This window comes from Gopherus flavomarginatus, chromosome 8, assembly GCF_025201925.1.
Source record: "Gopherus flavomarginatus isolate rGopFla2 chromosome 8, rGopFla2.mat.asm, whole genome shotgun sequence".
Classification (NCBI taxonomy): domain Eukaryota; kingdom Metazoa; phylum Chordata; order Testudines; family Testudinidae; genus Gopherus; species Gopherus flavomarginatus.
Window position 1 is genome coordinate 18,292,508 of NC_066624.1, and position 21,580 is coordinate 18,314,087.

The 21,580-nt window shown below is 44.3% G+C and overlaps 1 protein-coding gene across 1 annotated transcript; it reads left to right on the plus strand.

Moving 5' to 3' along the window:
• Nucleotides 1-16,445: 16,445 nt before the first annotated feature.
• On the plus strand, nucleotides 16,446-20,114 carry NXT2 (nuclear transport factor 2 like export factor 2). The gene is made up of 4 exons (XM_050965171.1): nucleotides 16,446-16,608; nucleotides 17,253-17,339; nucleotides 18,539-18,683; nucleotides 19,269-20,114. Exons 1-4 carry the CDS (start codon nucleotides 16,594-16,596, stop codon nucleotides 19,445-19,447), a joined length of 426 nt encoding a protein of 141 aa, XP_050821128.1. The 5' UTR covers nucleotides 16,446-16,593; the 3' UTR covers nucleotides 19,448-20,114.
• Nucleotides 20,115-21,580: the final 1,466 nt, after the last annotated feature.

Below are 21,580 nucleotides of genomic sequence, written 5' to 3' on the forward strand. Positions count from 1 at the left end.
TTCCCAGCTTCTGGCAAACAGAAGCTAGGGACACCATTCCTGTCCATCCTGGCTGACCTATCCTATTTCCATCTCAACCTCAGTCCAAGTGTATACCTTTTTGATATATAAGGCAACACTTGGTCTCTTTTCCCTGCCTTCCCTTCCTGAGCAAGTTGTACCCTTCTATACCAATCTTCCAGTCATGTATTATCTCACCAAGCCAACTATGTCATAATTGTGTTTATTAACTAGCATTTCTATTTTTTCCTGCTTATGCCCCATACTTCTCGCATTAGTATACAGATATCTAAGATACTGATTTGATTTTTCCCCCTATATTCTCTCTTGGGTCTCCCCAGATTCCAACCTTTCTCTCAGGTCTCCATGTTTTTGACTTACCTGTGTGCTTTTGTCTCCTGCCCCACTGAACCTAGTTTAAAGACCTCCTCACTGGGTTAGCCAGTCTGTATCCAAACATGCTGTTCTCCTTCCTCAATAGGTGGACCTCATCTCTGCTTAGCAGTCCTTCTTCCCAAAACAACTTCCTGTCACCAAGAAACCCAAAGCCCTTCTAGTGACACCACCTTCACAGCCAGGCATTCACCTCCAGGATGCATCTGTCTCTGCCTGAGCCTCTGCCCTTGACCGGAAGGATCAAAGAGAACACCACCTGTGGCCCCAGATCCCAGAGGCCTGTAGTCACTTCTGATCTGCTCAGGGTCCTACCTCACAGTATCATTAGTGCCCACATAGATTAGTAGCATGGGGTAGTAATGAGAGGGCCAGATGATCCTCGACAGTTCCTCTGTCAAGTCTCACATGTAGGCCGTGGCAGGTAGCTTACCTCCCGGGATGCCATGTCAGGCCTCTGTCCCTCTCAGAAGAGAGTCACCAACCACACCACTACCCTACATTTCCTCCTGGGAGTGATGGCTGCAGTCCTCCCAGCCTTGGGGGTACATGGCTTCTCCTCCACCACCTTGGGGGTTGGGGGGCGATTTGCATTGCTCATTGCCAGTGTAGCTTAACAGTTCTTCATCACTATGAAGAATCATCTAAATCACACACACCCTGTTCACAATGCTATCACACATGCAGCCTCCCAGAGCACATTCCCCACCCCTATGTATAGTTTCTTCACAGCTAGTCCTACCTCAGCCCACCTAACATAACCACAGTGTTTCTGCTGCCATTCAGGCCTTATGCACCAATAGAAGGAGCTGGGCAAGGAGGATTTGGGCCTATGGGAAGCTTGGTTTCCCCAAAATAAACACATTTATTATATATTAAGTAAACTTCTTCTAAGGTGCATTTTATTGGGCCTGATCCTGCAGTTCTTATTCAGAGAAACTAACATGGAAATTCACTGACAGTTTGCCAGAATAGGCATGTGCAGGATTGTGGCCTGAAATTATAATTGGTGCAGATTGATATAAATTCCTTTGGTATTCAAGTATTTTCCAGTTGAAGCCTTGTCCATGGCTTTATGAAAATTTAAATTAAACTAGCCAGCTTGGTGGCTCAACCTAATCCAGGGCAGGATGGGGATAGGAGAAAACAGAATCAAGGAAGTGGCTCACATCTGAATGACTCAATTTCTATACAGAAGGAGCTGGAGGCTTGATGCAGTCTCACCCCCTACTGGCTCACTCAGGGAACGGCACTGAGAATAATTCTTAAGAAAAACATTAATCATTGAAATGAATGAGAGTGACAACAGAAAAAAGGTACAGCTGAGAAGTTTTTGTTTTTAAATTGTCCTTTTATGTTAGGTATTTCTAAGGCACTGATCACCATGGTATCTGTGAAACTGAGTGCACTTCTCCATCTTCAAAAATTTGCCAGCACACTTTAGGTCACATGTGTAATTACCTTATTTGTGAGTGCAAACAGGGACTTAGAAGCTGTAGTAACACTAAATTTGCCAACAAATAACTGTGTACTCAAACAGAGGCTCAGTTAGAATTGTGCTGAAAATCTGGCCCTTAATCTTTCTGTAATAGAAACACTTTCACTTCCTACCAGCTTGGTTACATGTGGAAAAGATGTCACCAAGTTGAATGGAAATGTGAACACATAATATTTTCAGAGAGAGTTAATGTGTATTAGACTCCGATGTTTCAAAATGAAACACAAAACCTAGTACATTCCTGATGGAGAGCTGTATGAAACAGGTACAGGGCCGGTGCAACCATTTACGCAACCTAGGCGGTCGCCCAGGGTGCTAGGATTTGGGGGGCGCCATTTTCTTCGGCAACGACCACGGCGGCCAGATCTTCGGCCACCCCGGTCGCCTCCGGCATGTAGGCAGAGGGAGCTGGGGCAGAGGAGCGCGGGGAGTGCCACCTGCAGCAAGTAAGGGGGGGGCGGCACACAGGGAAACTCCCCACCCCAGCTCACGCCTGTCCCACCTCCTCGCCGAGCACGCTGTAGCTGCTTCACTTCTCCCGTCTCCCAGGCTTGCGGCGCCTAAGCCGATTGGAAGCCTAATAGCAGTAGCATTTTCGGCTGCACTCTACTGACACTGTGGATAATAGCAGCATGGCAGGTACAGAATCTGTCACTTGTTTCTTCCCTTCAGGTCTTAGACAATGTCACTCTAACTTGCTCTGCTCGGAGTCATGATGGATGTGAAACTAAGCCAGAGAGACTTTTGGCTCTCATAAAGTGTCTCCCTAACCTGGCAAGTTACACTGCATACATTAAACATGAAGGATAGGGCTGATTCTCCACTATGTAGCACCAGGTGCAATTACTTACATCTGTGCAGGTGGGTATTATATGCTACTTAATCAGAACTGTAGTATTTTATGTCCACATTGTACTCTGTTGGTCCTGGTGTGAATGACTTGGCAACATGCAATGCACTGGGTAAATCAGGCCCTCTCTAACTCTAAGATTTCATTGTACCTATAATCTGACACTTTCAATTCAGATCTTCCTTCCAGAATACAGTTCTGAGACTTGGGTTTCCCATGGCAAACTCTCAGTAGTTTAAATACTTCTTGTCCATTAGATCACTGGCTGTTTTATGCTTAGAGGCCTGCAAGCTTCCCACATAGCTGGTGAATTGGATCTTACTGTCTTTAAAAATAAAATGTCTGGTTTTCCTCATAGACGTTAGCCACAAGTTTTGGTGATCAATATGTGCTGGATCAGGGCCCAGGGAAGCAGTCCATGTTCTCCCAAGCACTGGGACTGCAGCTGTGAATGGCCCTGGCATTGGGGGAGGAGGTGCTGCTCCTGGAGGAGGAGAGCTCCTTACACATTCCAGTACCTACCGCATGTACTCCTTTATAAAGCGCTTTAAGATCTATGAAGGAAAAGGACTATATAAGAATTGGATATTATTATAAAGGTCAGTCAAAATCAGCCTCTTAATATATCTTCAGGCCAACTCCTGTTGACGTGGAAATTTTGCCTGAGCAGAGGCCTCAGGATTTGGTCTGTGCTTGCTGACACTGCCACAGAAGGTATGATTGTAGTGCAGATAGATCCATGCCGGATTTAATCTGGACAGCATAATAACAGAAGTGTAGATGTGGTGGCCTGGGCTAGCAACCGAAGTATGTACCCAGGATCCTGGTGGGTTTGTTACTTGGGCAGCTGGCCCATGCTGAAATCCGTGCCGCCATATCTTTGCTAGCTAGGTTAAAACTGACATGGGTATGCTCGTCCAGACTACAACTGCACCTTCACTTGCAGTGTAAACATTCCCCTCTTTGTAAGAAAGCTGTGCAACCTTATATGAAAGTCCAAAGAAGAAACTTTTTCAGTGCCTCTTCCTCGTAGTCTATATGTGTGTGATGCAGGGCTGTGAAATCAGACCCACCTTTTCAAATGCACATCAATCTCTAAATACCTACACTGCCTTTGTGCTTTTAATAAAGGCATTTCTTGTTTTAATAATATTTTTCCCTGGGAGAGGGTGAGTCCATTGAAGTAATAGATCATCTTATTTCGGAAGGCTGTCCTGGTGCAGCGATGCACATCTAGGGTGTCATACAATCTATTAAAATAGAATACATCTTTAAAACAAGAACAGACATTTCTCAATGCTTTGAACAATGAAGTTTTAAATCCTGCACAAATAATCACTTCTGAGCAGACAGCGGGTCAGAATTTCATGACACTACAGCCCTGTAGCTAAATGTATGTCTGCTCTGCAGCTGGGGGTATGATGTGCAGATGCACATGTGCTAGCTTTAATCTAACAAGCTCACTTAAAATAGCAGTGAGGCTACAGTGATGGGAGCTTTAGTGCAGGCTCCACAAGCCCACCTGACCGCCCTGCATATTTACTCACTTGTGCACCCTGCACTGAAGCCTATATTGCCGTTGCATCCTCACTGCTAGGCCTTGTCTGCAGTGGCAAGCTTCTGTGCAGTAAAGCAGTTTTCTGTGGTGTAACTCCCAAGGTGTACACATGCCAAGCCACTTGGTGCACAGAAACTGCGCAGTTACAGCACTCTAAAAAAACCACCCCAACAAGAGGTATACAGCTTTCTGTGCTGCGGCTACAGCGCTGCAGTGCCAGTGTAGACACCCTGGTCGATTACAGTGCTGCGATTGGCCTCTGGGAGGTGTCCCACAATGCCTGTTCTCACCTCTCTGGTCATTGGTTTGTACTCTACTGCCCTTCCTTCAGGTGACAAACTGTGAGCCCCACCCCTTAAATTCCTTAGGAATTTTGAAAGCCCCCTTCCTGTTTGCTTGGTGACATGTGCAGTGGTCTCAACGCATCTTTGCAGGAAACCATGCCTGCTCGACGCACCAGGTGATCCCCCGCTTGGAGCAATGTTGAGCTGCTGGACTTCATCAGCATTTGGGGAGAGGAGGCTGTCCAGTCCCACCTGCACTCCTGCCATAGGAATTATGATACCTATGGACAGATTTCATGATGCATGACAGAAAGGGGCCATGACCAGAACACACTTCAGTGCAGGGTCAAAGTGAAGGAGTTGCGGAACGTCTACCATAAGGCGTGGGAGGCAAACCATCGCTCCGGTACTGCGCCCACGAGCTGCTGGTTCTACAAAGACCTGGACATGATCCTCGGTGGTGACCCCACCTCCACTGTGAAGGCCACTGTGGATACTTCGGTGGCTCACATGGCAGTTGAGAGTGGACCGAGTCAGGAGGAGGAAATCTAGGATAAGGATGTAGAAGGGGAGGGGGACCCAGAGGCAGAGGATGACTTGGAGGTCAGAGATGCATTCAGCCAGGAACTCTTCTCTACCCTGGAGGAGGCTAGCCAATCACAGCTGTTGGAGCTTGGCGAAGCGCAAACAGGAGAGGAGGCTTTGATTCTGGGAATCGCTGAAGTGAGTTGTTGGGGGCAGGAGGGTTGCAGAAAGCAGGGTCGTGTCTATGTCCATGAAACTCTCATGGAGATACTGGGTAATCCGCTGCCGCAGGTTCTTTGGCAGAGCTGCTTTGTTTCTTGCCCCATTAAGGGTAACTATTGTCACGGGGGGCGAGGGGGGATCATTGCTGCACAAGGGCCAGGACAGAAGGTCTTGGAGAAGACCCTCCCTTGATTTCCTGCTCACCCTCTGCAGCGAGATATCTTTCATAATGGACCCAGCACGTGGAAAATGTGGGGACAGTAATGATTATAAGGCCCCTCCCCCAGTGCTGGTTCTCTCCAAGAGCCATGTGCCCAGTGTACAGTACGGTCCTGGAACACTATTTCCCCTGCCCCCGTGGTTACTCACCATTTTAGAGGTCTGCTGGCTCATGTGTGCTTGCCTGAGGTCAGCCAGTTAGTGACTGGTATGTGAATAGCGGCTGTGTTTTAAATCACTGAATGAGTGGTCTCTGTGCTGCAAACAATACTGCTTCTGTAAAATGTTGCATTTTGGCTTCACAGATATGACTTTGGTAGCGCAGCCTCCGTCTTAGTTATCGTTGGCTGAACGGCTGTGCAGAATTAGAAAGTGGCCCCAAAGAACTAAGGAGGACTTTCTGTGTGATGTCATGATGCCCTCTGCGACCGAAAAACAAGAACTGAAGGAGTGGTGGGACAGCGAGAAGAGGGACCGAAAGGAGAATGCGACACGCCAGAACAAAGCCACAGAGCAGCTCTTAAAAGTTATGGAGTGCCAAATGGACACGCTCCAGGCACTACTAGCACTGCAAACCGAGCAGCTTTGCACCCACCCTCCCCTGCAGCTGCTGTTGCAAAACTTTCCCACGCACCCCCCAGACACTGCCAACACACTTATCAACCTCCTAGCTCCAGTCTGTACCAGCTGCATTCCATTCCTGCCCTGTCACAGTCCAGTCCTGCAGACTCCCACTACCCACTGCATTCAACACCTGTCCCTCTGCAGTTTAGTCCTGCTGAAGTACAGTGCCTGCTGCACTGTACTCCAAAGGACAAGATTGCATATATCAACACAAATCTTTAACCATCCTGGGATCCCACCTCCTCCTGGGACCCTCCCTTCCCCCAGACCCAACAGTGCTGATGTGTTTTTTGTTTGTCTCTCTCCTCCGGTTGTTGTTTTTAAATACATTGTTTTGGTTTGAAAGCAATCTTTATTCTATTAATTCAAAGCAAACAGAACCCTGCAAAGCAACAGGCAATTTTCTTAAACCTTCACAGTGCATCGTCTGCACCAATCACAATTACATCGTATCGTTACAAGCACTGCACTCCTAAGCACATCAGCAAATATTAGTGGCTTTCAGCTTCAAATTGCTGCCTCGAGGCATCTCTGATCCTTATGGCCCCACACTGCACCCCTCTAATAGCCCTGGTCTCTGGCTGCTCAAACTCAGCCTCCAGGCGCTGAGCCTCAGTGGTCCAGCCCTGAGTGAAGCTTTCACCCTTCCCTTCACAAATATTATGGAGCGTGCAGCACGCAGCTATAAGCATAAGAATATTGTCATTGGCCAGGTCCAGCCTCCCATTTAGGCAGCGCCAGCGGGCCTTTAAACGGCCAAAAGCACGTTCAACACTCATTCTGCACCTGCTCAGCCTGTTGTTGAACTGCTCCTTGCTGTTGTCAAGGTTCCCCATGTATGGCTTCATGAGCCATGCCATTAAGTGGTAGGCAGGGTCTCCCAGGATCACAATGAGCATTTCAACTTCCCCTACAGTGATCTTCTGGTCCGGGAAGAAAGTCTTTGCTTTCAGCTTCCTGAACAGGCTAGTGTTCCAAAAGATGCATGCAGCATGCACCTTTCTAAACCAGCCTGTGTTATTGTTCGTGAAATGCCCCTGGTGATCCACAAGCATTTGGAGAACCATAGAGAAATACCCCTTGTGATTAATGTACTCGGTGTCTAGGTGGTCTGGTGCCAGAATTGGAATATGCGTGCCATCTATCGCCCCTCCGCAGTTAGGGAAGCGCATTTGTGCAAAGCCATCCACAATGTCACACATGTTGCCCAGAGTCATGGTCTTTCAGAGCAGGATGCAATTAATGGCCATGCCCACTTCCCTCAACACGAGTCTGACGGTCGACTTTCCCACTCCAAACTGGTTAGTGACTGATCAGTAGCAGTCTGGAGTCATAGGTACCGACTTCCACTGTTCCTGGTGAGTGCTTGACCCCACCCCTGCCCCTGGCCCAGCCCCTGCACTGCCCTCGATCTGCCCCCATTCCACCCCTTCTCCAAAGTCCCCACCCCCTTCCCACCCACATTTTACCCTCTTCCCCCAAGTCCCCTCCCCTTCTCTGCCTCCTCCCCTGAGCGTGCTGCATCCCTGCTACTACTCCCTCCCTCCTGGAAAGTCCTAAGTGCCGCCAAAGAGCTGTTTGGTGGTGGGAAACACTGGGAGATAGGTGGAGGAGTGGGGACCCAGTGTGGTTGGCCGGGGAGGTAAGTTGGTGCTTATGTCTGGAGTAGCCAGCTTCCACAGTGCAATCACCACATGCTTCTCCAATGACAGGGCAGCTCTCATTCTCATATCCTTGCACCACAGGGCTAGGGCAAGCTTATCACACAGTCTAGAAGAGTTCGACATGGATCTCGCCATGCATAGTAGCTACGACACGAGACTGCTTGTGGCATTCACGGTGGTGCTGACCACAGTGGAACGCTGCTTTTGGGCTCGGGAAACAAGCACTGAGTGGTGGGATCACGTCATCATCCCAGACATGCAATGTCGAACTCCTCTTGCCTTTGTAATTTAAGGAATAACTCCACTGCCCTTTGCGATGTGTTAGTAAGAGCAAGCAGCATATCGGTTAACAGTGCAGGATCCATTCCTGCAGACCGAAGAGGCAGAGCTTGCAGTACACAAACTGTTGAAAGATGGCGCCAAATGTGAACAGAAGCACAGGGATTGCTGGGCTGCAAAGCAATGCATCATGGGGCATTGGGACAGGACCCAGGATGCCCCGTGACCCTCTCTGCTTCCTCACAATTCTTAGTGGCAGAAGAGGAAGAGATGCTCTGTGCGATAGCTGCCCAGAGTGCACTGCTCTGAATACCGATGCAAGTGCCGCAAGTGTGAACATGCTATTGCACAGGCAGCTGAGAGTGTGAACACATACAAACGGTTTCCCTTCAGCGCTCTCTGAGTGGCAGTGTAACTGTTGGCAATGTAACTCTGCCAGTGTAGACATACCCCTATTTTTAGTACTAGCTAGAGTACAGCTAGCATGGGTATGCCTCCAGGAGCTGCAGATCACACCACCAGCTGCAGAGCCAACCTATGGAAGAGTCCATGCTTTTGAGGACCATCCCCAAAGCATGAGTTGAAACTGGAAGTAGTAAAAGGAAGAGGGTGTTGCCTTTAGACCTGGCCCAGAAGAGTGTGTCTCTGGAGTCTATTCTTCGTAAACAGGGCTGTTTGTCTGTGTGCGCGCACAACAAATGGCTACTTCCCTGCAGTCAGCCCAGAGGAGTCTTCACTCTGGCTAGCGTCTCAACAGGATAATATTTACATTCCATTACGGCAGCATCATATTGCCACATAGAGCAGGCGGTTGGGGTGAGAGGCAAACTTCTCCAACAGATTGTTTGTACAGATTTCTCTCTGCCCACTGCAATAAATCAGCAGAAATGACCTTTATCAGATGAAACCTTGAGTAAAAGTCTGAAAAGGTCTGAAAAGGTAACAGCAGACAAGCTTGATGCTGTGTGGGTATGTCTACACTTTGAGCTGGAGGTGTCACTTTGCTCTCTGAAAAAGGAGTGTAGCCACAGCAGCGCGAGCAGGAGGAGGGGTTAAGCTGCCCCACGTAAGTAAGTATGGCTCACTGAGCTGGGAATTACACCCCCACTTGCAGTGTACACATTCCCTAAATGTGGATACATTTCCTTCCCACTAATTGCATTTACTGTGTTTAGATAGCTATGAGTTTGAGATTAAGTTTGCAGTGGAGGCCAAGAGGTGTAAATTACACCAGTTTAAATTCTGAAATTCATTTACACCACTCTACATCACTTTTGGCTTTGCCCTTCAAGGTATACAAATCTAAATGGTTCTGCCTTTGAACCATGCTGCATATTCACAGATACAGCAGAGGGAGGGCTATTCCACTTATCTCTGAATACTTACAGCTGAGTAGCAGTGGAAGCAAAATCATCACAGAACCCCAAGTGGCTGGAATTTTGCACTTGTGGTAGAAGTCCATAGCATAAGTATTTGCTTGGAACCATGCAGCATTAACATGCTAAGATATAGTCTGGTTTTCTATAATGTCTTTCAGACTCACTCCATCCCAAAGTGCTTTACAGACAACGGGTCCAGGGAAACAATAAAAAGAGGGTCAAGGGTTATCTATTCAGATATCTAAACGAGAAGAAATGAAAGATGTTCCACATAATAATGAATTACAGGCTGTTATAGTGCTATTCCACTACTGAATATCAGGGTGAAAATTTTCTTGGTTACTTTAGTGTAAATCTCTTCCTGATCTGTTTCAGAGGCCATGTATTAATTCCAAAAGTAGCTTCAAGGATAAAGCAGGTCTAGGCTGAACAGGCTTTTCTGTTTATGTATGTGAATAATAACTGATGACTCCGCAAGAGTAGCAATTATGTGTAGCATTTTGGCTTTTGTGTCTTCTCTCTTAATAGCCTTTTAATTAAGGATGCTGTGCCAAGAACGATGCCTGTCCCTATGGGAGAGTACACACACCCACACCCACAAAAATACTTGTGGATTAGATATTAAGGTTAATAGTTTCATTCATGCCTGTAAAGGGCTGGAAGAAAAATAATGGGCCAAACCTCCAATTCTGACTCAGTCTTTACTTTAGCCAAACTGCTTTAGAAACCAGTGAGAATTTGGCCTCAGCAAAGATGCCTTTATATACCCACTTATAAAACTCAGTATTTACATTGTGATAGCCATCTTCAAAGATTATGTATTAAGTTCAGTTTCGCTCAGGGTTATAGCACCTCCTGCCCTTTATGAACCTTATAGTGCTCCTGGAAGGTATTGAATTTATAGCCCTGCAGAGCAATGTTCTATATTTATCCAGAGGATAAGTACAATGACAGCTCCTTCATCCTGCCCTGCCAGCATCCCTTAGCCCTGACCTGGATGGACCACCTCCAGAGCAGAGATTCTCAACCTTTTTCTTTCTGAGCCTCCCCGCGTCGCCAACATGCTATAAAAACTCCACAGTCCACCTGTGCCGCAATAACTGGTATTCTGCATAAAAATACCAGAGTCGAGGTTAGAGGGTATCAAGCAGGGCAATTTCCTGGGGCCCCATGCCACAGGGGCCGCCACAAAGCTACATGGCTCAGGCTTCAGCTTCAGCCTTGGGTGGCAGGGCTCAGGGACCTGGGCTTCAGTCCCATATGGTTGGGCTTTGGCTTTCTTTCCTGGGCCCCAGCGAGTCTAATGCTGGCCCTGCTTGGCGGCCCCCTTGAAACCTGTTCGCAGCCCCTCAGGGGTAGAGTGACCAGATGTCCCGATTTTATAGGGACAGTCCTGATTTTGGGGTCTTTTTCTTATATAGGCTTCTATTACCTCCCACCTCCATCCCGATTTTTCACACCTGCTGTCTGGTCACCCTACTCAGGGGGCCCTGGACCCCTGATTGAGAACTGCTGCTCTAGAGGGCCACTCTCCACAGCTCTTTTGCCTCATTGTTGAGACTGACAAGAATTGCAATGCTGATGGTATCTATCCACCAAGTTAAGCACGTTTAAGCACTGTCCTAAATAAGGACTGATTTAAGCACATACTTAAGTGCTTTCCTGAATCAGAGCCTAAATGCCTCCATTTAACTGGATGTAGATGGGAGTTTCCTACAATGTAGTATATACAATTTCAAACATTCACATTGCTTGTTTCTAAAATCCCCCGAGGAAAAATTTTCATCCAGACTTGCTCACCCTGCCAAAAAGAAGGAACCAGCTATGAATAGTAATAAAACATGAACTAGTATATAGACACAAAATAAGTATTTGTATTTATTTAGCAATCAAAATCACTTCTGCATTGAGTGAAATGAAGTTGCACTACACAGGAATTTACATTCTCTCCTGGTTCAGTATTCAGAGAGTTTTGTAAAGGGCTAGTTATGATAGCCTACCTAAGAGCCTGATTCTGCAATTCTCAGTAGGAATACAGGTGTTAGTAAGTACCACTCTATGAGGCCTTACAAAAATCCCCCCAGTTTTAAGAACTAGTTCAGCAACTCAGTGATAGAAGTGGGTGGGCAGCAATTGTGTACACATGGTCAGCTCCATTTTTGCCACGATTTGAGCAGACTTGCTTTTTAGCAGGTTCATATAAAACCGTGGTAAAAAATGGATCTGGATACTGGAGCCCTATCTATATTAGTGCTCCCCATACTGGTCAGTTTAACTGGTTGGAATTATTTCGTAAATTTTCCCATTGCAGACATGGCTTGAGGGTAAGGACTGCAGAATCAGGCATTAAACATGGATCAAATTCTGCCATCCTCATGAGAATAGCATTAATAAAAGTTGCGGAATTGGGCCTTGTATCTGTAGTTCTCCTACATGCAAGGTGTATTTGAGTGGAAATTCAGTCACTTTGTGATGGAAAAACAAAATCATAAACTTATATTGAATAAACTACAGCAATTTCTGAGTGCATTGTGCAGAAATTGGAAGAGCTGTTTTATGACTCAGATCTTAAGATCAAAAGTAGAACTATTTTTTCAGTAATGCCAGGTCACCTTAACTCTGAAGATAAGTGAAGTCCTTGCAGCTTCCAAGTATCAGTGGAGTACACCATGGTAGCTTGAATTTTTCCTATTTTTTGTTTATTGAATTTTGTATAGCTGATATATATATGCCTATTTTGCATTACTCCTAAACCAAAAGGTTTAAAATGAAATGAATTTTTTCTATGCAAACACATGCAAGGGCTGCTGCAGGAATGAGATAAGACATAGCAATTAAAACTAAAAACAATTCCTTGCCAGGCTGTAAGCAAGAGAAAACAATTTAAAAAGAAGGCTGTGTCAAATAAAACAATTATTGTATCGTCTTCATTTGAATGTTCCTGAACGATAGTGGAGAGCTTCAAGGATGCCTCCAATGCCAAATGTAATATACTGTAAATACAGTTCCCTGTGTCTGAACATAGTCAAGATTCTGGAATCAATCTGTCATCAGGAAGAGATAAAAATATGAAAAAGCCACATTCAGTCAAATTAAGAAACAAGGTCTGGATCAATCCCAGCCCCCTTTTTTCCTTCATGTCACTCTGGCAACACAAAAGGAACAAAAAATAGCTGTAATTCCCCTAGCTGGGGATTCCCTTGGTATGGGGGAGTCCCCAGCATCTTCCAATTCCTACTGGGAATTAGACAGCCAGATCTCCAAGGTGGCTTTGAAACTTTTGACCATAAGGCTTTTCCTTTCATTGCAGCAGCAGGTACTTATCTTTCTTCAAGTTTCATACTACCGTCTCATCACCTTAGTATACAAGTGTCTTCCATATAAAATCAATATTAATATCTCTTATATAGCAAATCCTTAGTGGACTTAATGGAGTTTCTGCCATTTTGCTCTTTCTGGAGTAAAAACTCTGCTTGGGGAGATTTGGTTTGTTTGGTTGGGGGGAGGGGTTTGGCAGGGACATTGGGGTAAAAAGCCGTTTCAATGATGAGAGTGTACTTCTTAGGGTGGAAAGGCCTTTTTGGCGAAGAATGCTTTGCAGTGGTGCCTAAAGATGGACAGTCTCTGGAACTGCTTTATCTTCTGCCAGCTATGGTTATTCTTGTTTATGAGAGAAGAGTTTAAATACAGTTTAAAAAAGAGACAGGATACACTGGGAAATCAAAGGAGAGAATAAAAACCTACATTTTTGTCAACATATTTACTATGTATTATTATTTTATTGTGAACTCATGACTTGTTGGCCATCACACATAAAAGGCCATTTTAGAAAGTATTTGAATGAGGAGAGGTTGAGGAAATATAGCATGGTAGAAAGTGGAACTCAGCTATGCTGTAAAACTGACTCCTATAATGGGAGATTCATTGCAGGTTATCAGAAATTGTTGCTGAGCGAATGCATAAAATCCTGTGTTCTGTACAATCCCATTTTCCTTACTGCACTAAAGCTCCCCAAGTTTCTTTTTTATTATTTTTGGGGTGGCTTTGAATAACAATGACTTCAGTCATTTAGATGTTCAAATTACACCAACTGAACAATGGCTAAGACTGTAAGGCACTAGAAGGTACTGTCATGTGCCTTCAGTTCATGAAATCACTAGTGCTGTGTTGTGTTGTAATCAAATGTAGGAAATGATTACAATGCCAAATTTACTTCTAATGCCCATATCTTCCTAACGTAGGCCCTGATTGAACAAAGCACTTAAGTGTGCATTTAAATCCCATTTACTTCAATAAGTCTTAAGCACACAGTTAAAGTTAAGCATGTGCTTATTTAGGGTATGCATACACTGCAATAAAAAACCCGTGACACTACGTCAGCTGACTCAGGCTCATGGGGCTCTGACTGTGGAGCTATACAATTGCAATGTAAACATTCAGGTTCGGTCTGGAGCCCCCACACTAAGACCCGCCCATTTCAGTGGACTGAAGTGTTTTGCTGAATTGGATCTCTAATTCAATTTTCCTACACTATGTCTTGTTGATTTTATGTCTGTTCCAGAGCAAAACTGCTCACCACGTTGAAAATAACAAATCATATCAGTCAAGGCTCTTTCTTGCCTGATATTGCTCTTCTAACAGAATTGCTCAAAAATGGAAAACTTCAATAACTTAGATCCATTTTTAAATTAAATTATCTAGAGCTTATCTCACCTGTGAAGGGTATTATGTTTCTTTCATAAAAATAAAAGATATTTATAATCTACTCATGCCCTGAAGTCTTGGTGAGCTATAGGTGAGAAATACACAATAATCATTCTTAAGTAGTCAGCCACTTTAGTTAGTTTAGTTGGTGTGATTAGTATTTTAGCCCATAAATTGCCTTTTGTGAAACCTTAACATTTTGGAATATTTGCGAGCTGAAAAGTCTGTCCTTCACAGTGAAAGAATTTTGATGCATGTGAAAACAGTGACACTGCTGAGTGTGCAATAATAATACAATAACAGAAGAAAAGGAATGCCAAGAACTTGGCTGAATCTTCTAATGACAAAGTGCAGAGAGAATTTAATATCTAATTTCAGTGCCTAAATTACATACACTTGTTCTAATAGAGTTACCTGATCATGGGTCCCACATTTTAAACAATGTTTTTAATGCTAAAAGACCAAATCAATTACTTCCTCAAACTATCCTGGCACAACAGAAATAGTTTTCACCAGTTATCTTCCTCCTTTGCATTTTTTGCCCTGAGTAAAAATCTGAATCTGATTTAAGGGCTGAACAAAAGCCGGGCATCCTCTTGTGGAAGACCCTGGACTTTAGAATTCAGATTCGCTGTTAGCCTGGTGTGCCAGAACCCAAATTTGTTCACCTATAAGTCTCATTGTAAGGCTTATCTATTTACCCATGACTTTATTGGAGAGTGAACATGGAGTATTGGCAAAGGAAGTAGGACTTCATTTTTGTTTTTTGGTAAGGAAGTATTTTAATTGACATTGTGTCAATTTAGATTTATCTTGTAACCTGCTAAATTTTTTTATTATATGACCTCTGGTAGGTACATTGTATACATCAGGGGTCAGCAACCTCTGGCACGCGGCTCGCCAGGATAAGCACCCTGGTGGGCCGGGCCAGTTTGTTTACTTGCTGCATCCGTAGGTTCAGGCGATTGTAGCTCTCCTTGGCTGCAGTTCACTGCTGCAGGTCAATGGAGGTGGTGGGAAGCAGCGGCCAGCACATCCCTCAGCCCATGCCACTTCCCGCAGCCCCCATTGGCCTGGGATGGCGAACCGCGGGCACTGGGAGCCGCGATCAGCCAAACCTGCGGACATGGCAGGTAAACAAACTGGCCCGGCCCATCAGGGTGCTTACCCTGGTGAGCCGTGTGCCAGAGGTTGCCAGTTCCTGGTATACATAGACAAATTGTGAATAAAGCAGAAATACTCAAGATATCTATATATAGATAGATAGATAGATAGATAGATAGATAGATATAATATTGCCTATATTTTTGTACCTATATCTGTAGTATTTCTATACTAGGACAAGACAGAAATGATAATATAAATGATATTATAATAAGATAACAAATAGGGACAATACCAACATAGACAATATATCCACATGATTGCAATTTCTAAAGATTAGCTTGTTAAATGATATTCAGACAAAGGGCTTGGCAGGGTTCACAAAAGACCTAGGCATTTTTATGGATAATAAACATCCTGTTACATTAGGGTACAATCACTGTGATTTTTTGTGGTGACCAGGCGCTGTTGGCACAACCGCTCTCTCCTCTGCAGTGCCTGATGTGCTGATTAATGAACAGCACGGAGAAGATAAACCACCCCCCGAGCCCTCCTATTTATTGATATATGTATCTGTGCACGTTGATTTCCCGCCTCATTTCTCATCTCGGAGGAGCCCAGATCTTTGCCCCCTTCGCTTAAATGCTTCAGCATCTTTCTCGCGCCAGGGTGCAGCCTCTGCATGGACTCTGCAACGCGCGGTCTCTGCGCGCAGTTCTGCGCTGCGCTGCGTGTGCACGGGCTGGCGCCGCGCAGACAGGAGGAACCGCATCCCGGGGCGGGGTAGATGGTCGCGGCGCTGCCGAAGCCCGGGGCGCGATGTCCAGCTGGTCCTGCCCGCTGGGGGCGCGGGTGGCAGCGCCTCGCCTGACACCTAGCGCCGCGGGCGGTGCGCAGGGCTGTGGCGCTGACAGCGGGGGGGGGGTGAAGGGCTCGCGGGGGCACGTGGGGCTGCCTACTCCACCCCAACGGCCGGCTCCGCCCCTCTCCTCCCCCGCGCCACGGTCCCGCCACCTGCCCCCGAAGCCCTGCCCAGTGCCCCCCCTCACCGGACTCACGACGCATGCGCAGAGGTTAGCCCCACCCTCGCCGTGGAAGCCCGCGGCCCAGCTCCGAGTTGCTCAGCGGAAGTCGTTGTGCGTTGGACCGCAGCGCCGCCGGAAGGGGGACGCTGGTTCGGGTGCACACTTCCGCTTTCTTTTGCTCGCCGAGGTCTCAGCCTCTCGGAGAGCTGCTCCCGCCTTGTCCTCTGCGACGGGCCTGGGCCGGGGCTTCCCTTCCGCTGTCTGTATGGCCGCCTCCGTGGTGAGTCCGCGGGCGACCCGCAGCGGGAGGCCTGAGCCGGGGGGCAGAGGCAGCTCGTCCTCCATGAGGGAGCCAGGGCCCGGGACTGCGTGTGGGCGGGGGAGGGGTGCCCCCCTCGAGCCAGCCGCCGCTCGGCCCTGCCCGCCTGGGCCTCCCGGAACTCGGGCCATGGCCACGAAATGTGCCGTGTCCCTGAGCGAGACTTGCCGGAATCGGCACTGGGGAGAGGGTGAGATTTGTCTGCAAGTATCTGCAGAGTGGGGGAGAAAATGACAAGATTGTTGGGGGAGGAGCAGGGCAGGGTAACTGGGAGTCACTGGGTGAAATGTCCAGGGAAACTTAATTGGAATGTTAAGAAAACTGACAGGCCATTTCTCGTTCGGGATCAGTTTGTGGATCAGTCTGCAAGGGAGTCCCTGGAATTCACAGGGTTTGAAAGCCCTGTCGTGTGTATGCCATGGGAAACAGTTCAGCACTGGGGGGAGAGCAGTGATAGAGTAACAGGATGCTTCCATTTTGGAATCTCATTTTGTTACTGTACATATTCGTTTACTTACTGGAGAAACTGCTCATAGAATGTTATCAAACCAACTGTTTTACATTGCTTTATGTAACTCTGAGGGTTTTGCTGTTGCTGTTTCCAGAACTTTAAAACTTATGTGGATCAGACTTGTAGAGCTGCTGAAGAGTTTGTCAACATTTACTATGAAACAATGGATAAAAGAAGAAGGGTAGGTAGATCTCTTAAAAGAGTCAGTTGTTATCCCCTTGTCACTCCTGTGTGCACTTCCATTGTCAGACTGATCCTCCTATATACTTCAAGACTTCTGGGAGTTAGCTGCCACCCATCTTATCATTACTGGCAGAGTCCATATCTCTGTATGTCTTCTGATCTGCTCTATGAAGTATCCTTCAAGGGACTATCTAAATTAAGGATTCTTAAATTTTTTTCATTGTGTGAGGTACTTCTAAAGCGTGTCTCAGATCCCTTCACAACCGTGATCCTATTTGTCCCTATATCTCTCCCTCTGGCAGCTACAGTGCAAAGTAAATTTCAATATATACAGTTAAAATTAGTTGTATTAGTTTCCTTTTTCAGAACATCTCATCTCTGATCTCATGAATTAGTAAGTTTCCTTTCTCCTAACCTCCCAAGCTAGCAGTGTCCCTTCATTATAATTGAGTTTGGGTATCTCTAGAAATGACTAAGGAAGAGAAAGCGGTACCAGCATCTTATGATCAGGAAATGCTCCATGGACCACAGTTGAAGAATTGCTGATCTGAATACTTTTTCATGCACTTGTTTAATGTGTGATATTTATGGATCTCTAGATGCGTGACAGAGATAGCAAGAGCTCAACATAGACCCTTCTTTAAGGTTTGCATTATAGAGCTCAAGCACCAGCCTGCTTCCTCAAACATGCTACGCTGCGTTCTTTTGTAACTTTCCAGTGGCCTTCCTTTATATGCATGTTAATTTTATTCAGATTACTCTTCCCTGTGCTCTTTTTCTTAACGGAGAATACTTTGGAGATGAAGACTTACAGTAGAGAGGTGATAAGCTACTTTGCTTTAGCTATTCTGGGAAGTGCTTCAGTTCCATCCCTTCCTCCTACAGGAAACAGCTGAAGAACCTGATCAGTGTATATATTGAGTATTAAGGCACATTGTTACTTAACAAACTAAGTTACGAAGAAACATATATTCATTTTGTTTAGTAGTTTCAGTTCTTGATCAAGGATGGTAGTTACTGTTGGAAGCCAATGTTTCAGTAGGATGCTTCAGTCAGTTCTGTATAAAGAAGGATTTAATATGTGCAATGCTGTTTTAATTCTTCTGATCATATGAATATGTTTCCCATATTGACAACAAGTAGCTTGATTTTTAATAATAGATTTTTTTTCCAAACGTGTTCTTATAATCCCTTTAGGTGTTGGCTAGACTCTATTTGGACAAAGCAACATTAATTTGGAATGGTAATGCAGTGTCTGGACAAGAAGCACTGAAAGAATTTTTTGAAATGTTGCCATCTAGTGAATTCCAGGTTAATATGTTAGACTGCCAACCTGTTCATGGTAAGGTTATTTTATAATTCAGGGTGTTTATTTTTTTATAATTGTAGAAAGTGAACAACAAAAGTAATAAATATTGATTGATGTGACTCTTAGAACAAAGTAAAGGAAAGACCTGATGGCTGAAATGTAGGGCTATTTTTAAATAAAGGGGTGTATTGGGAGGGTGACTACTTAAACTGTACAGTAGAATTTATTAAACTTCCTGTTTAAGAATGCTTACTCAGATACAACTTTGATATCTTCATGCACTAAAGCAGTTACTCTTAATGTATTAAACTAACTTCAAGGGGATTTTAACCTCTACCTGGCACTATAACATAAACAGTGCAAGTTAAAAATATCATTAAAAAGCAACATTTACTAATGAAAAAGTTACCATAGGTGTTTCTGTTAGTAACAATACAACATAAAAATCAGTTTAACACACGTACTCTTCCAGCTATCTGCTAACAAACCTTCAGCTGTGACTTGTATGGAAATGGTTATTAGTTAACTAGACATTCTGGCATTTCACATAAGCAGCTGAGGTGATGGGAAATTGTGCATAACTTTTATTCTTTTACATCTTTCATTCTCTTTGTGAAGAGCAAGCTACTCAAAGCCAGACAACAGTCCTTGTAGTGACATGTGGGAAAGTAAAATTCGATGGCAACAAGCAACGTTACTTCACCCAGAATTTCTTACTGACAGCACAAGCTACACCTACCAGCACAGTGTGGAAGATTGCAAGTGACTGCTTCCGCTTCCAGGATTGGGCCAGTTAATGGGGACTGAGAGCTGATTACTTTCCCTCTTCTTAGCTCTCTGGACAGTCATTCTCTAAACGTGGAAGACCTTTATCCCTTCTCCTAGTGTGCCGTTCGTTCCAGAAGTACTGTAGATCTGTGTTGTGCTAGTCCTGGAGGCCCTGGACTTAATGACATGTATTTTTGAAATGGAAGAAGTTTGCTCGAATTACTTGGGCCCCTGTGAAATATTTAAGGCAGTGAGCCAGAGGGCATAACTGTTCCTGAAGTTTGTGTTAGTGATTCTCTCATGTAATGTTGAAATCATTCCTGTAAAAGCCTTACATACAACTATCCTGCTGCTTCAGGAACTTTTTCAATATATTGAATGCTAAAATCTCCACTACTTGGACACTGAATCCATTCATACAGATGTGCAATCATTTCAGCTTAGAAACACCATCTTTGAAGCAGACACTCACGACAGTGAGAAATGGAGTTACTTGCTCGTATATGAAACTCAGAACTGCTTATTTTGAGCCTTGAGCTTGATCTGGCAACCATTAGAATTCTTTTTTCCAATAAGAGTGGCCACATCAAAGTAACTTCTCATATAATAGATGAGAGAGATCCCACTTGGAGTTGTAGTATTACCAATGAATTGCATGGCTTGGGGGATGGGGGAATAAAGGGATTGGCAAATACAGTCATACTTTCTGCTTCCTCTCTGAAAATTGAAAATATAACTTTTGAACACGTGTAAACTCTCAAAAAATCATCTGTTGTAAAGCCAATGTTTAGTGTCCTTGATATACAAGGAATACAACACTTATCAGGTTTCCCCTTTGGCTTAACCCTGTTAATATTTGGTTATGATCACTTATGTAGATCTAGGTCCACACTAACCTACCTGTCTGAATGCGAAGGGAAAGGACAAGCATGTTAAGTTGATTTGAGAAGCTGCTTCCCGTTCTTTGGAAGTCTTAGAGTATAAGCTCCATATCAATCAGCGGTGTCATCCTTTTTCTGTAGCTAGTAATTTTATTATTACTATGAAGCACGTTATACTTATTTTATTGCAACTTTTTCTCCTATTTTGAATTTGCAAGCTTTTACCCCATCAGTCTGAAATGTTATAATAGGAAAGTGGCATTTAAATTGTATATATGATATGGTAGTCATCTCTTTAGTGCAGTTGTTCAGAGTAGATCTTTGACTACTGTGGTCCCAGAAGGATATTAACCTCTCTACATGAGAAAATTTTATTTTCTTTCGATCCGAAGTTAATGTGCAACTTTCATTTGTCTTTCTCCTGTTTGGTTTTTATTATGGATTTCTCAGAATATGTTTACCTTAAATTGCTATACTCTTGGTTCTATTTTTAATTTTTTTCATTGTTTTAAAGTTTAGAGGGTAGCTTGCTTTCTTAACCTGAATTGGATCCATAGATGATTATTAGAATTAACGCTTTAGATCTCTGAATGGCAGGACTTTGTGTTCAGACTGCTAATCTAAGTTGAGCAAATTAAAGAATGGAAATCTAGTCACATAGTAAGTTCTTGAAAACACACACTCTGCTTGTAAGTAAAATTATATTTGACAGTAACTTGTAAATCTGATCTTAATTTCATCCTGATGGATTTTAGACAATTCACAAGGCTGTTACCTTTATATTGGGTAACAACTCATTTTATTCCTTAAATCAGAAAACAGAAAATAAACCATATTTTAAAAATGTATGTATACTTAACATATGTTCTAACAAATAATGGTATAAGTTAATATAAAGATGAAATGGTTGGCTGCACCAGTATTTAACGTAAACTGTTTCCGGCAATGTTTATATAATTAAGTTGGAGAATTTGTAATATATTGGCCAACTCTCTTAAATGGAAAATTTTCTGTAGTTAAAATCTGAAATGGTCTCTCTAAAGTCCTTGCTCAAGAAACTGCTTCCTCTGTTTTTCCTACTTTTGAGAAAACAGGAATCTAAAATGGCCTAAGGACTACAAAACTGTTTAACGTTGTAGCTATAGTAAATGTATTGCGGTCTGTGTGTGTGTGGGGAAAGATTGACCTTTTTAACTGTTTAATGTTATCTTGCAATAATGTTGAGAGGTTTTCATATCTTTTCTACCAGATCAAAAGAAGAATTAACGTTGAAGTTACCTG

What these genes read in the sequence shown, in the direction of transcription:
- NXT2 (XM_050965171.1), top strand. An exon ending in CAATGGATAAAAGAAGAAGG is followed by an intron (nt 17,340 to 18,538) that starts GTAGGTAGATCT and finishes TAATCCCTTTAG; the next exon opens with GTGTTGGCTAGACTCTATTT. An exon ending in AGACTGCCAACCTGTTCATG is followed by an intron (nt 18,684 to 19,268) that starts GTAAGGTTATTT and finishes CTCTTTGTGAAG; the next exon opens with AGCAAGCTACTCAAAGCCAG.